The 16,262-nt window shown below is 45.1% G+C and overlaps 1 protein-coding gene across 2 annotated transcripts in view; it reads left to right on the top strand.

Annotated features, from left to right (window-relative positions):
* The window catches only part of LOC129701419 (programmed cell death protein 4-like), a 54,133-nt gene that overhangs the window by 10,737 nt on the left and 27,134 nt on the right, over window positions 1-16,262 (top strand). Inside the window, exons 2-3 of one of the 2 annotated variants that reach the window (XM_055642575.1) lie at window positions 13,431-13,670; window positions 15,822-15,919. In XM_055642575.1, coding sequence (XP_055498550.1) covers window positions 13,431-13,670; window positions 15,822-15,919 — 338 coding nt within the window. The remainder of the gene's footprint in view (window positions 1-13,430; window positions 13,671-15,821; window positions 15,920-16,262) is intronic. The other variant, XM_055642576.1, reaches the window with a different exon arrangement.

Here is a 16,262-nt window from a genome sequence, read left to right on the forward strand (position 1 = left end):
GTTTAATTTGACACCAAATTCACTTTCATATCTCAAGTATTAAAAAAGTTATGGCCATTTTCATACTCGGAAATTAGCATCTTGTTCCCTATTGATTTTCAATGGACATTACAAAAAAGCTGTGATCTTGGATAGTCAAAAGCCCATTTCTTAAGGAAAGATTAACATTTTTAAATAGCCTAAGTGTCCAAAGATTATTCACAGATAATTCACAATATAACATGATTTTTATATCTAATTTACATTAATTTATAGACCAAATGGAAGGAATTTAGTGTTCAATTGCTGTAAATAAATGCCCATTTAAATTGGCTTTCTAGTGGGTTCATGTGAACGCGCTGGTTTAGAACGTTGACATCGCGCTGGATTAGTGCCCTCAAATGCCGAGAAAAATACTGCGGGATATAAAAAGCCCAAAATGAACTACTCGCTATAGATAACTTGATATATAGGGTTATATATATGCCCCATTTAATGTAAAAATAAGGTACATACCTTTAATTGTTTGCTTTATAAAACCCTAAGGCTGCGAGAGGTTGCGGAATGAGACAGTAATTTTAAAATTATTATAACTATATTATCGAGGCCTATAAAACTAATAATACCTTTTGCGACCGGGTCTTGCAGCGATTTTTCGTTAATGATTTACTAGGCTGAACATCTGCGATTAGTACAGCCTAGTAAAAATCGCGTTTTAAACCCGCCCCCTCCAAACAGCGCCAAAACGCAGACCTGGCTGTGGGCAGATTCCCAATGACGATTCAGGTAGGTTTTGTAACATACCTACCTTTCTTTTCCTTAAACACCGGAGCTAACATTTCCGTTCTACTCCGGGTGCCATAAGCCACTGGACGATCCATCAATGATGGCGTGGATAGGATCGAAGGATCTGGTACCTCAGTATCTGCTTTTGGTAGAATCTGTTTCATAGGTAGAATCTGCAGGAGTTGTTATAGATTCTGCTAAAATACTTATGACAGACGCAAGTCATACACGGCGGTAATGAAGCCTGGGAAACGCAAGAGGAACATGGTGGGAGCTGCGAAGTTCCACTGGCGTTAACATTTGTCCACTCTTCTAAATACTCATCTCCTTCCCCCTCAAAGTCTGCACCAACCATAGGATTCCTAATCTTTAATTGTACAGGGACTAATGTTCTTCCAGGAGATGTACATTTCCCTTATTCTGAGGTTCCCTTCATCTCCACTCCTGTCCTTCCCACTGCCTGGAGGTCGATCTACTTTACCTTCTTTTAGTTATAGTCCAAGTTTTGCGATCGCTTTGTCCCAATTAGCCATTCTCACAACCTCCTTATTCGCCTTACGTTCCTCAAAATATTTTCTCCATAACCCTATTAATTCTTTTGCACTTTCGTTATTACTATGCTGCCAAATGATCCGTTCTATGTATTTTATTCCTCTTGCTGCTCTAATACCCCCCAGCGACCATAGCTTATTTCCTAATTTGTTATTTAATGCTCCTGATAAATTTCATAATTTTTCTTCCTTGTGAGGAAACTCATTACACATTAGTTGCAATGGGTTCTGTTACATCTCGATTAACATTATTCCCCATGCTTCCGAACACCTAATATAGAATTTTTAAATCCTTCCTTTTGACCCTTAAATTTACCCAGCTCACTCCTAGACAATGGCTAATGGTTCAAAGCGATTGCAGCCTTGCAACTCGTTGCTTCTTCGCTCCACAAATCCTACTCTCCTATTCAAATTCTTTTCCTATCTCCCACAAGTCCACACACTTTCAACCTTACAACTTTTTCAATCCCCAGCCACTCAAGAATCAGAGTACTCCAGGGAACAATCAAACACATCCAACCACAATCAAACACACTCTCGCACTCATTTAATCCTCAATCAAAACATCCAAAAATCTTCAGACACGTAAGTAACACAGTCCACAATTAGGATAACACGCTACCTATTACTGTCAGGCACAACCACACTCCTAAATAAACCACAAACATTTGTCTATTATAAATCACGCACTCTAAAAAGTCCTCCTCGTGGTGCAATCGGTCAGCGGGATGACACCTCTCCCAATGTAGCGATCGAAAGAATACAACCCCTGAACGAACCACCCCAATTCAGATTCTTCACAATATGATCTTAAACAAATAAAAATATTTAACTCAAACACAATCTTCAAGTTTCTAAATCCGTAAACACTCGCACAAGCAGCAACACAAATGACGGTCTGCGGACTTAACAAGATCTAAATCTTAACTTTCTAACTCTCTATATACTCTAAGTTTATTCACATACACAGAATATTTACAAAATCCGGATCCCATGACAATACGAAAAGCTAGATTCTTACAATTTACAAAATGATTTTAAAGCTCTCGTGCAGTTCACGAACACTCGATCTCGATACTGCGTCACGCTGTTATCACGCAGTGAACCTCTCCCTTTGATACCGAAGATTTTCCCCTTCCTAGTTTATTCTGTGCTGAGGGGTACTACTCTTTAAATGATTACTTTTCCTCCCGAATGTTACTATCCTTCTGCTAAGACTGGACTTCTATAGGGGGACCTCTATCCCCCCCCTCTCTAAGTTCGATATAATTAGGGGTATCCTTCGCTATTCGGATTACTTTTCAAGTAAACAGGTTCCCGTCTCTCAGGTACTCTTCGCTGTCAGGTACTAATCAACAATTGATCAGAGGGCTATTATTCACTGTTTTTCAGCTGCTATTCAGAATCGATCACGGACATGCACCAACTCCGAAGTTCTATATACAGAAATTCGAATTCCACCTTACTGGCAGAACTTCAATATGAAATTTAATATTTGAAAATTTGGCTTTGCAGATATAGACTGGAACTTCTAATTTTAGTGCGTATCTGTCCTACTATGCGGGCACTCAAATCAAACTAAAATTGCCCAGTTGAAATCTTGAATGGACTGGAGTATTCCGGCCAATCTATACTTTGTCCACCCAAACCCAGTACCTTTACGAGGTTCCTGGTCCGTCACTTCAGAGAGAGACTCAGATACCCTCCCGCAGACATTCCTCTCTGCTGAGCACCGAGGATTCAGCGCATAGCCGCTTTGCGCTGTGAGTTATCGATGCCGATTTTCAGAGCGCAACTTTTTAATTTGCGCTCCAGGCAAAGATCCGATCGATACGTAGGTCAGACCTGTATTTTAATACCACACCAATTGGATGCCAAATCTAACCCTGGGCCATTCCTTGCCTGATGAAGCATGTCTGGCTCGTGTTAAAGCAGCTGCAGTCTGCCAACTATGACCAAAGTGTTGGGCCTCTAACCCATGAAAGGGCCTCTAACCCAAACCCAGCAGGGCCTCTAACCCCACCCTAGTTTTATGGGGCCCCTAACCCAAAAGAGCGGTAATCAACCCCCGTGCTTGCTAGACTCTGTACTAAAGATCTCGATTAGATCCTTTTCCCAAGCCCGCGAATGATCGATTCGTTCCGACTAATAAAGTGCTGAAAATCAATGCGAAAACCGCACCGTGAGCCCGATTACTGCACTCGCGATCGAAACAGCTCAACACAGATGATCGCAAACTTGTGTTTGGGGGTCTTTTGAGATCCCGGACATGCCCCCAATGATAATTACTTGTATCTAAGCTTCCCCCCAGTCTAGTTTCAGTCAAAACACTGAATCAAGCACCTGAACAACAAATCTTTATTTTAACAAAGCGCAGTTACAGTTCAACTACTGTACCTATCCCACCGCGGGTTCGATCCTCGTATCTGCCTGATCAAGCCCTCTAGGCCTCGCTCAGACAGAGACACTCCAGAAGGGCACGCAGTCCCAAGCGCTCTCCCAGAAGATCGACGCTGAACTTAGTGGTAGCAGACTTTTATATGTCCTGGGACCTCGAGGGGCCGAACCACATGGGGGTGGTCTCTGAACAATTCAATTACAGATATGGATTAATCCCATACATAACAGACATTTCCCTAACCCAATAATACAGCAGCGTAATACATTGTATTCAAACAGGACTTCTCAAGGAAGCCAACTTAGAAACATTTACCCTGATCTGCAAGAAACCCAGACACGGCTCAATGCCTCATCCAATCAACACTCGGCAAAGTAGAACTCTGTAACATTATTTACAATTATTTACAAGGTGTATGTCTGGCTTGCAGTCATCCAATCCATGCTGTGCATTTTGCACCTAATTGACAGGGTCTGCAGATGTTCTTATTCTTTTCTTGTAAATTGTATCTAAGCGCTAAACACACTGGTACCACTCCGCAGCTTGTCCCAGCTCTGCAGAGAGCAATTCCAAATTGAACAATTCTCTCAGCAGCCCTAAAGTCCTAGCCTCTCCAATTTGGCCAGGATTAACAGTCATGTGTACCCAGATACAGTGAAAAAATCTGTTTGCATGCTATCCAGTTGAATGATACCACACATGAGTACAATCAAGCCATATATAAGTTGTTTGCAGTCTTAAAATAAAGCTTTCTGTCCTTTTGATGAGACGGGATGTGATGCTGAGGGGTAGAAAGAGAAAAGAGAATCTGTTTATATGAAATTTTGTTTTTCAAGTCTGGTTTTGGACACTTGCCTCATGGAGAAGATGTGGTTGCAATGACAAAGGATAAACTGGATTAATTCTTGTTCTTGATATATTATTCATCCAAATTTGCTGCCACAAACCACATCAGTATGGCATGACCTTCACTTTGTTCATCCATTTTTGTGTTTAGATTTAGGTTAGTTTGGAGATGCAGTTTGGAAACGAGCCCTTGGGTCCACAGACCAGTGATCCCCGCACATTAACACTACTCCACACAAAGTAGGGACAAGTTTTCATTGAAGCCAAGCCAAGGGAATGTGGGAGGAAACCAAAGAGAAAACCCATGCAGGTCACGGGGAGAACTTACAAAGTCGGTACAGATAGCACCCATAGTCGGGATCCAACACTGGTCTCTGGCGCTGTAAGGCAGTAACTCTACTGCTACGCCACTCCCCCGCCCAGCGCTCTAACAAAATAAAAAAACCCGAAGATAGACACAAAAAGCTGGAGTAACTTAGCGGGTTAGACAGCATCTCTGGAAAAAAAGAAATAGGTGAAGTTTCGGGTCGAGATCCTTCTTCAGACTCTGAAACATTACCTGTTTAATTTAGAGATACAGCACGGAAACAGGCCCACCGAGTCCGCACTGACCAGTGATGCCCGCACATTAACACAAGCCTACACACACGAGGGACAATTTACACTCCAAGCAAGTGTACAAACCCAAGCCAATTAACCTACAAATCTGTACGTCTTTGGAGTGTGGGAGGAAACCCACGGGGAGAACAGATAACCCACGTTATCAGGATCAGCCCCGGGTCTCCGGCGCTGCAAGGCAGCAAATCTGCTGCTGCGCCACCGTGTCGCCCGTATTTCTTTCCAGAGATGCTGTCTGACCCGCTGAGTTACTCCAGCCTTTTGTGTCTACCTTCAAAAGAGACACTGTTTCATGTTGAAGATTCTTGGTCAGAACTATGAAAATAATCTAATTAGTTTAATTCATTATTTATGCTTCTTTGATTTCTGACATAAAGCTGTAAATTGGGAGGAGAATAGGCCATTTGGCCCCTCGAGGCTGCGCTGTCATTTAATAAAGTAATGGGTGACCTGTACCTACTCTACGCTCCTGTGTCCTGTAGACATGTTCCACATGATGATTGCACTCAACATATATCTGCCGTTTGGCATTCCACACGGGATTGTTCCCTAGAGGGGGCACTCTCATTCTTCCATCTCTCACTCGCGCCTTTCATTGGAACTTCAGGAAGAGTAACACCTGCCTTTTTCCCCTCCTCTCTCCAGGGATCCCAACACATCTCATGCGTCTATTATATTATGATTGATATATTACTTCAGGTTCAGTGCACTTAATTTGTTCCTCGCAATGTTGTCTTTTTGACTGTATATTAAAAAAAAATCGAATGGAGGTCGGTGAATGCAGATGCTCTCTGTTTAGTCCGCAAGGTAAACCTAAGATTCCAGCATCCTGCTGCTTTAGTTGTCCCATGCTCGCTACCTTCTCTTTGGGCTCCAGCTATGGCTGTCCATGCATGGACAGGCTATGACTGTCATAGAGTCATGGACTTGTGCTGCGTAGAAGCAGGCCCTTTGGCCCACCTTGTCCCTGCTGTCCATGATGTCTTTCTATGCTAATCCCATTTGCCTGATGCTAATCCCATGACGCCAATTCCATGGCCCATATCCCTTAATTGTTTTCCGATATTAATGTCTAAAAGGCGTTTAAATGTGGTTATTATATCTGCCCAGGCTACCTCTGTGGCCAGCTCATTCTCAATATTCGCCATCTTCTCCCTGAAACACTTGACTGCCAAATCCCCTTTAAATTTCTCCCCTCTCACTTCTGCCACTTAAACCTCTGCCCTCTGGTTCTAGACTCCCCAGCGATTGGGAGAAAGATTGATGATCTAGTCCATCGGTGACCCGCATTATTTTATATAGCTCCAAAAGGCTACCTTTCAGATGTCTATATTCATGTGACAATAAATCCAGACTGTTCAATCTCTCTTTATAACTACAGACCTCTGTTCCAGACAATATCTTCGTGAATTTCTTTTTAGTTTAATTTAGTTACGAGATACAGCGCTGAAACAGGCCCTTTGGCCCACCGAGTCCGAACCAACCACAGATTCCGCACATTAACACTATCCTACACACACTAGGGATAATTTTACATTTACACCAAGCCAATTAACCTACAAACTTGTACGTCTTTGGAGTGTGTGAGGAAACCGAAGATCTCTGAGATAACCCATGTAGGTCACGGGGAGAACGTACAAACTCTGTACAGACAAGCACCCGGGATTGAACCTGGGTCTCTGGCGCTGTACGGCAGCAGCTCTACTGCGGCTCCACCTTCTTTCGATGGCTGCCACATCCTGTAATGTGGTGACCAGAGCTGTATACAACCAAGCCTAACAGGAAATGTAATCTTGCCTTCTGATGAGACACATTACAGCTTTCAGTCCTGAACTATGAGGAAGTCCTCTGAAGAAGGGTCTCAACCAGTAACGTCACACATTTCTTCGCTCCAGAGATGCAACCTGTCGTGCTGGGTTAAGGGCCAGTCCCACTTGGCCGTCATTTACGTGACAGGCCGGCCTTGACTGACGCGCGACTGTTGCGCACGTCATCACGCGTCCGCACAGCCGTCTGGATCGCGTGACGTCATTTGAAGATAGACACAAAATGCAGGAGTAACTCAGCGGGACTGGCAGCATCTCTGGAGAGAAGGAATGGATGATGTTTCGGGTCGAGACTCTTCTTCAGTCTTGGCCCCGCTCTGGGAGTAGGAGTAGGAGTGGGGTCGGATCCGGATCCGCACGGCCGTGATCCCCAGGCCGAGCCCGGCGATCGCTTCCTGCTTCTGCTGCTGTTGGAGGTGAGACGTTGCGCCGCGCCAGGGTGTCCCACGTGCAGCACGAAATCCTGGCGCTGCGCGATACAGCGCGCAACTCCACACTCCTCCACGCCACTCCATGCACCCGTCACATACTTCCCACATGCTACAAGGACGCGTAAATGGCGTGCAAATGACGGCCAAGTGGGACAGGCCCTTTAGCATTTTGTGCCTATCTTCAATGAATTAAACAGTCTTCTCTTATTTCCCACATTTCCATTTCCCGCCATCGCCTTCTGGTAACTTCTTTCATCTGATTTCACCTGTGTAAAATGTACTTTTGGTATGCACTAGCCTGCACTAACTTCATCACTTGCCACCACCCCCATCTGTCTTGGTCTGTCACACCTTTCCTTCATTTCCTCTGTTCCTCCTCTCACTCCCTCCACAACTTGGAACGCATTGCCTCTTAACATTTCCTATTCATTCTGCTTCTCTCCCCGCAGATGCTGCTAGCTCTGAGTATTTTCTGTTTTCTGTTTTGTTATATAAAGTGCACATTATTTTTAAGGGGAAATTAGATGCTACAGTGCCCTCCATAATGTTTGGGACAAAGACACATAATTTATTTTTGCGGCTAACCAGTGGTTTGCATTTTACAGTGTTGCCTCTGTATTTCTGTTCATGAAATCTTCTGCAGACAGTGGTCATTGACAAACCTACACCTGACTCCTGAAGAGTGTTTCTGATCTGTCGGACGTGGGAATTGTTTGGGATTTTTCGTTATTATAGAGAGAATTCTTCTGTCATCAGCTGTGGTCTTCCTTGGCCTTTGCGATTAGTAAGCTCGCCAGTGCTCTCTTACAGATGTTCCAAACAGTTGATTTTGGTTTGGCTGATGTCTCTAACGGTTTTATTCTTGTTTCTCGGTCTTAAAATGGCTGATTTGACTTTTATTGGTGCAACTTTGGTCCTCATGTTGATAAACAGCAATAAAAGTTTCCAAAGGTGATTGAAAGGCTGGAGGAAAGACTAGGTGCTGAGAGCTCTCTTATACCTGCATTAAGGAGGCATTTAAACACACCTGAACAATTACAAACACCTGTGAAGCCATGTGCCCCAAACATTATGGTGCCCTGAAATGGGGGCACTATGTATAAACGCAGCTGTAATTTCTACCTGGTGAAACCAAAATGTATCAAAATACCTTATAATAAAATCTGACAATGTGCACTTTAACCGCATGCATTTTTTTCTATTACAAATGTCAAATTGTGGAGTACAGAGACAAATAAATAAATGATGGGTCTTTGTCCCAAACATTATGGAGGACACTTCATTTCTAATTTGTGGTTGTCCGTCCCTCCACCCAAAATGCTGGAGTAAGTCAGCGGGACGGGCAGCATCTCAGGATAGAAGGGATGGGTGATGATTCAGGTCGAGACCCTTCTTCAGACCCACTTCAAGATGATGTGAGGTAGTGGAAGGACCTGCAGTTTAATTAACAGCCCGATAGGGTGGCATTCTAAGCATTTCTGTATCTCCCAAGTCTTCCTATGGAGATAGATAATAGTGCAAGTTTAGTTATTGCCACATGTACCGAGGTACAGTGAAAAACTTTTGTGCATGCTCACCAGTCAGTGGAAAGACAATACATGATTACAATCGAGCCATTTACAGTGTATAGATATATGATGGAGGGACTATGATGTCAGGACTGTCTTATGAAGAAAGACTGGATAGACTTGGTTTATTCTGTCTAGAATTTAGGAGATTGAGAGGGGATTTTATAGAAATATTATAGAAGGCGAAAAACTTACAAAATTCTTAAGGGGTTGTACAGGCTAGATGCAGGAAGATTGTTCCCGATGTTAGGGAAGTCCAGGACAAGGGGTCACAGCTTAAGGATAAGGGGGAAATCCTTTAAAACCGAGATGAGAAGAACTTTTTTCACACAGAGAGTGGTGAATCTCTGGAATTCTCTGCCACAGAGGGTAGTGGAGGCCAGTTCATTGGCTATATTTAAGAGGGAGTTAGATGTGGCCCTTGTGGCTAAGGGGATCAGGGGGTATGGAGAGAAGGCAGGTACGGGATACTGAGTTGGATGATCAGCCATGATCATATTGAATGGCGGTGCAGGCTCGAAGGGCCGAATGGCCTACTCCTGCACCTAATTTCTATGTTTCTATGTTTCTATGATAAGGGAATAATGTTTAGTGCCAGGTAAAGCCAGTAAAGTCCGATCAAGGATAGTCCGAGGGTCACCAATGAGGTAGATATAGTAGTTCAGGACTGCTCTCTATTTGTGTTTAGATGATTCAGTTGTCTGATAACAGCTGGGAAGAAACTGTCCCTGAATCTGGAGGTGTGTGTCTTCACACTTCTTTTCCTTTTGCCTGATGGGAGAGGGGAGAAGAGGGAGCGAGCGGCCAGCGTGCAACTCATCCTTGATTATGCTGCTGGCCTTGCCGAGGCAGCGTGAGGTATAAATGGACTAAATGAAAGGGAGGTTGGTTTGTGTGATGGTCTGGGCTGTGCCCACAATTCGCTGAGGTTTCACAAGGAAACGGTTGGTTTAGTGCTGATGTGAATTCCATTTTCAGCATCAGAACAGTTGACTGGAAGTAATTAAATCTTCATGCCACGAGTGTTCTATTGGCTTTGAGAAACGTCCGGTCCAATTAGCAAGAGGGGTAAGAACTACAGAAGCTGCTCAGCCGGTTTGAAACAACATCTCAGAGGAATAGATCGGTAGATGCACAGAGTCTCTTGCCAGAGTAGGTGAATCAAGGACCAGAGGACATAGTTTCAAGGTGAAGGCGAAAAGGTTTAATAGGAATCTGAGGGGTAACTTTTTCACACAAAGGGTGGTGGGTGTATGGAACAAGCTGCCAGAGGAGGTAGTTGAGGCAGGGACTATCCCAACATTTAAGAAGACAGGATAGGACAGGTTTGGAGGGATAGGGACCAAATGTAGGCATGTGGGACTAGCGTAGCTGGGACATGTTGGCCAGCGTGGGCAAGTTGGGTCGAAGGGCCTGTTTCCACACTGTGATACTCCATGAGTCTTATGGCAATGCTGGATACTTGGATAACGCTTGGTTTACAAAGCAGGGAAATCTGTGAAGGAAAAGTAGTCTGAAAGGGTCTCTGCATGTGTTGGCATCACAGTGCCGAGTCACAGCTTCCCCAAACTCTGACCTTGTCAGATGCAAGCATGTTAAACACTTCATGGTGTGCTCTGAGGCGCAGTGTGTTTTGCTGCGAGGGTATGTTGTGGCACTCTCTCTGATCGCAGTTCTGTGCATGTGGAAGCAGAGGGTTGGCTGCTGGGAGGGGGTGTGGCGGGAAATTGCCAGGAGTCTGCAACTGCCCAGCTGCAACGTCATCTCACAAACAGACTGCAGTGTGCATGCATCACCACTACTGGCGGCTTCTGCTGGCCTTTTTTGGAATACTGCCCCCTGTTTTATTTTGATGGTTTCCTCAAATTCCTTCTCAAGCTGAGCCTGTGCAGAAATACTCGCCCACACAGGGGGAGGATCAATAACAAAATGTTCGCTGAATTGTGCAGATTTTAATCCTTCTTCCCACCCAAAGGTTTGAGCAGGTGCTCTGGGCTGAATTGCCAGGAAAGAACTTCCCTGTGGAGTAGCATTAAAACACGCAGATTAATAACCAAATAAACTGCTATTCCACAGACATATTTCACTTGGGCAGCTTACACCCCAGCAGTACGAATATTGACTTCTGTAACTTCAAGTAACCCTTGCTCTCTCTCTACACTCTCCCCCTTCTCAGTTCTCCGATTAGTCTGACCACTCCTGATTACAATTTATGCTTTGTTGTTGCTTCGAGCTAACAATGATCTGCATATTTTCCTTGATCACCTCATTTGATGTCTGGTACTCACACCTTACACTTCCTTATCTCTGTGTCTTCCCTTCCCCCGACTCTCAGTCTGAAGAAGGGTCTCGACCCGAAACGTCAGCCATTCCTTCTCTCCAGGGATGCTGCCTGTCCCTCTGAGTTACTCTAGCATTTTGTGTCCATCTTCGGTTTAAACCAGCGACTGCAGCTCCTTCCTACACATCCCATTCAACGTCGCTTCAAAAATTAGTTCCTGCACTTTGCCACGTTTGTGGAATCCTGTCTATCAGCTGTTTGCGTATGTTATCCCAGTGATTTGCTGAAGTATATTGCACCATTTGAATAGTGTAGTGGGATTGTCTCTTGTCTCCCTTCAAGGGACACACAGGAACTTGACATAATATTTCACCTTGAAGATGGCTTTTTGGATGTAGATATATACCATGTGCATGGCGCTGAACTCTAAAATCTCTGGACAGGATAGTTACAGCAACTGCTTCAGGTATGAATGCTCACTCCCATCTAGTTAAGGCTGCTGCTGAAGAGGTCACTTAACAACTGATCAGTGTACATGTGACACCTTTTAACTTTTTGTGTTTGTGATGATCAGAAGCTGCTCCACTGAAGGAGTCTCTTCCCATATTCTATGCTTCCCTTTCATTGCAACTTGCGCTCCTCTGCCCTGGATTACTTACCTCTTTGTACTGATAGTGCCTTGTCTGGTTGGCGATCTAGACGTTGGCGTCAAACAGGAACACCTTGACCGACTCTGAACTTGACACCCTGGTCACGGAGTTGCTGCCTTACAGCAAAATGCAACGCCGGAAACCGCGTACATAATCCATCCCGATTACGGGCGCTGTCTGAATGGAATTTGTACGTTCTCCCCGTGACTTGCGTGGGCTTTCTCCGAGATCGTCGGTTTCCTCCCACATTCCAAAGACATACAGGTTTGTAGGTTTGATTAATTGGCTTGATAAATGAAAAACAAAATGTATAAAATTGTCCAGTATAAAATTGTCCTACTTCCAGTCCCTGGTGGACTCTTCGGAAGGTTCAAGGTACCCAAGAGGAGTTACATAAATCGCGTCTTAGCTCCAAGGCCTAGGTAGCCTAACAAAGTTCGGCAGATTATAGGAAATTAATGCATTCTTATGAAATTTGAGGTCTAGGCAGTACTGAAGACATGTGGGCTTGTAGATGTTAGGGTATCATGGTGAGGATGAGCTATTCTGCTGACTGGTGTTATGTTTTCCCTTGTGGGTGTCTGGAGTCGGAGGTTAGACTTGTTGGTGCTGCCACCAACAACATAAGGATTGTGCACAGCAAGGTCACGATGTGTTTTGAAAGTCACCTAATGTACTTGGCAGTCTCTGTTGCACGCACACAAAGTCTACACTGGGTGCCCAAGAGAAACTTCAGCACAGCCACCGCACAAGTGCCCGAACAGACCAGTTTGTGATAAAATTACTTCCAATAATAAATAAATAACTACTTCGGCTAACTTCCCGTCCAAGTGTGAAATGTTTCGCGTGGCTTTTTCTGACATGCGTTTTTGCTTTCGGTAACTGAAAACTTTTTTTTTTTTGGCCCTCTGGCATTTTTCTCTGTGCACTATTATACTTGTGTATAGCTTGGTGGCACTCAAGCATGGTATGATTTGGCTGGAGAATACACAAACATCATAGCTTGGTACGTGTGATGATAATGATCCAATGCCAATAACAAACAATGTGGTCACCAGTTTTAATGCTTCTAGTTTTATGGCTGTAGGTGGTTGTTAGATGTTGTTGTGGTGAAGCTCCTTGGACCGTTTCAGTTTAGTTTAGAGATACAGCACAGAAACAGGCCCTTCGGCCCACCGAGTCCACACCGACCAGCGATCGCTGCACATTAACACTATCCTACATACACACGCATGGGACAATTTACATTTATACCAAGCCAATCAACCTGCAAACCTGTATGTCTTTGGAGTGTGGGAGGAAACCTTAGATCTCGGGGAAAACCCATGCAGGTCACGGGGAGAACGAACAAACTCCGTACCGACAGCACCCGTAGTCGGGATCGAACCCGGGTCTCTGATGTTGTAAGGCAGCAACTCTACTGCTGTGCCACCGTGCGGCCCCCTGTTGTGTTGTGGGAGATGGGTGTGAAAGCCTGTGTGTGTTGTGTTTTTCAGCAGTTGAAGACCATGCTCTGGGCCAGGCTGCAAAGGCTGACTCTCTAGCTGAGCGGGAGGAGGAGCTGCACAAAGCCCGTCTGAGCGCCAAGGCCAAGAGGAAGCTGCGGAAGAGCTCGTCGCGTGATTCTGGGTCTGGCCGCGAGTCGTTTTCCGAGAGTGGGGATGGAGGCTGCAGCAAAGGCAAGATGGGGGACAAGAAATCCCGATCTGGAAAGGGTCGAGGCCTTCCAAAGAAAGGTAATTGGGATGAAGGTGTTGAAAATGGAGAGTAAATCTCTAGCCTTTCTATGGACGCATGCTTCCTTATCCCTGTTAGTTTCCTTGTAGCCATTCAATTGCCTCTCTGCATTCTGGATTGTGCACAGGCTTGCACTAACACTTCTGTGGACTTGAAACCGCCCAGTCTCTGAAACAAAAGTGGTAGTAGTAAATCCAGGCAAATATGGTTTCAGACTCCTCTGACAGCAGCCACGGCCTACAGCGGTGGAGGACATCATGTCTATACTTGGCCAGGCTGACCCTGCAACAGGTCGGCCAGAACAACGGACCTTCATCGTCAGATTAAGGTCCCTGCGCTTAGAACAACTGGGACTTGCAAATGGTGCCAAATCTGACGACTCTGTATACTCTCTTAGTGTACTACTGCTGTACACTTGTATTGTATATGAGATGCTTACAGAAATATTCTGAGCAACACGGCTGCAAACTCTGGTTGAACTGCATTCCAGGGAGTCTGAGCACATGAATACCTGACTCATGAACTGTGGCAGTTGCTTGGCCAACATGTTAATCCCCCAGTAATGATGGGATTAGATATCAGCTGCAGAGCTGCTCAGTCCATTCCCAATTTCTTAAAAACATAGAAAATAGATGAGAAGGCCATTCGGCCCTTCGAGCCAGCACCGGCATTCAATATGATCATCCAAAATCAGTACCCCATTCCTGCTTTTCCCCCCCATGTCCCTAGAATCTGTTAGCCCGAGGCGTTAAATGTAACTCTCTCTGTCTCAGTGAATTGGCCTCCACTGCCTACTGTGGCACAGAATTCCACAGATTCATAACTCTCTGGGTGGAAGGTTTGTCCTCATCTCAGTCCTAAATGGCCTACCCCTTATTCTTAAACTATGAACCCTGGTTCTGGACTCCCCCGACATGGGGAACAATTTTCCTGCAACTAGCCTGTCCAATCCCTTAAGAATTCTATATGTTTCTATAAGATCACGGATCATCCTTCTAAATTCCAGTCAATACAAGCCCAGTTCTTTCATCATATACAAGTCTCGCCATCCCGGGAATTAACCTGGAGAACCTATCTCAATAGCAAGAATGTCCTTCCTCAAATTAGCAGACCAAAACGGCACACAATATTCCAGGTGTGGTCTCACCAGGGCCCTGTACAACTGCAGTAGGACCTCCTTGCTCCTATACTCCAATCTTCTCGGCATGAAGGCCAACATGAGAGATGCCTGCCCCAGCCACCATGCAACCACTGAACATTGTTCAATTGGAAAGGAGGATGTCCACTCCCAGTATCAATCTCTGCTTGGAAACTCCAGACCAAGGTGGGGATGCTTCACCAGAGCTGAAAGTGAGAGGGAGATCTCTCGCCCTTTGTGACACTTCATAGAAAATGGTGGAACTTCTAACAAAGCAATGGATGAAAGAAGACACACAGTGCTGGAGTATCTCAATGGGTTAGGCAGCATCCCTGGAACCTGCTGGCATGAACATTGAATTCTCCCAATTTTGTTAGCCTTTGCTGTCTCCTCCCATCCCTCAGCCCTCGGGCTCCTCCTCCTCCTTTTTCCTTTCTTCTCCCCGCCACCCCCCATCAGGGTTTCGGCCCGAAACGTCGCCTATTTCCTTTGCTCCATAGATGCTGCTGCACCCGCTGAGTTTCTCCAGCATTTTTGTGTCCCTGGAACCATGTATAGGTTTAGTTTAGTTTTGAGATACATCACAGAAACAGGCCATTTGGCCACCGATTCAGGGCCGACCAGCGATTCCCCACTCCTACCACTAATCCCACACACGAGGGCCAATTTTACATTTATACCAAAGCCAATTAACCTACAAACTGTACGTCTTTGGAGTGGGGGAGGAAACCAAAGATCTTGGAGAAAACATACAAACTCGGTGCAGACAAGCACCTGTAGTCAGGATTGAACCTGGGTCTCCAGCGTTGTAAGGCAGAGGCTCTACTACTGTGCCATAAAGATGATGGAAAATGGATATGAAGCCACGGGTCAGATCAGCCAACACCTTGCCAAATGAGTGAGAAGGTTGAATGAGTTATGTCTCGTGATTTTTATTCTTCTCTGTCCTGCTGGAAGGTGGCAGAGCATCAGTGCGTGAACCCTTCTGATCGAGGCCTATTTTGTGTTACAGGGGGAGCTGGAGGCAAAGGTGTGTGGGGTGCCGCAGCCCAGGTGTATGATGTGGAGCAGCCGGACATTCACGACCCCAACTATGATGATGATAAGCAGGTACTCCCGGGTGAAGTTCCAACCAAAGTGGTCGAGGGGCAATCAAACGGGGATCCAAGAAATATGGTGCAATTTCAACAGGATTGCACAGAGAAACTATCTCCTGTATGTTGCCAGGGGGCGCTGGGGGAGGGAGATGTCATCCCTGTCGGCAGTCTTCGTTTTTTCATCCTTTTTGTTATTTTTAGCGTTTGTTTAAAGTTTATTTTTTATGTTCTTCTGTTTGTTTTATGTGGGGGGAGGGGGAAACTTTTTTTTCAGGTTCTTACTTTCCCGGGGATGTGATCATGTTTCGGATCACATTCTCCGGGCTCTTCCGGCCTACCATCGATGGAGTTGAAAA

The sequence above is a fragment of the Leucoraja erinacea genome, chromosome 11, assembly GCF_028641065.1.
Source record: "Leucoraja erinacea ecotype New England chromosome 11, Leri_hhj_1, whole genome shotgun sequence".
NCBI lineage: Eukaryota > Metazoa > Chordata > Chondrichthyes > Rajiformes > Rajidae > Leucoraja > Leucoraja erinaceus.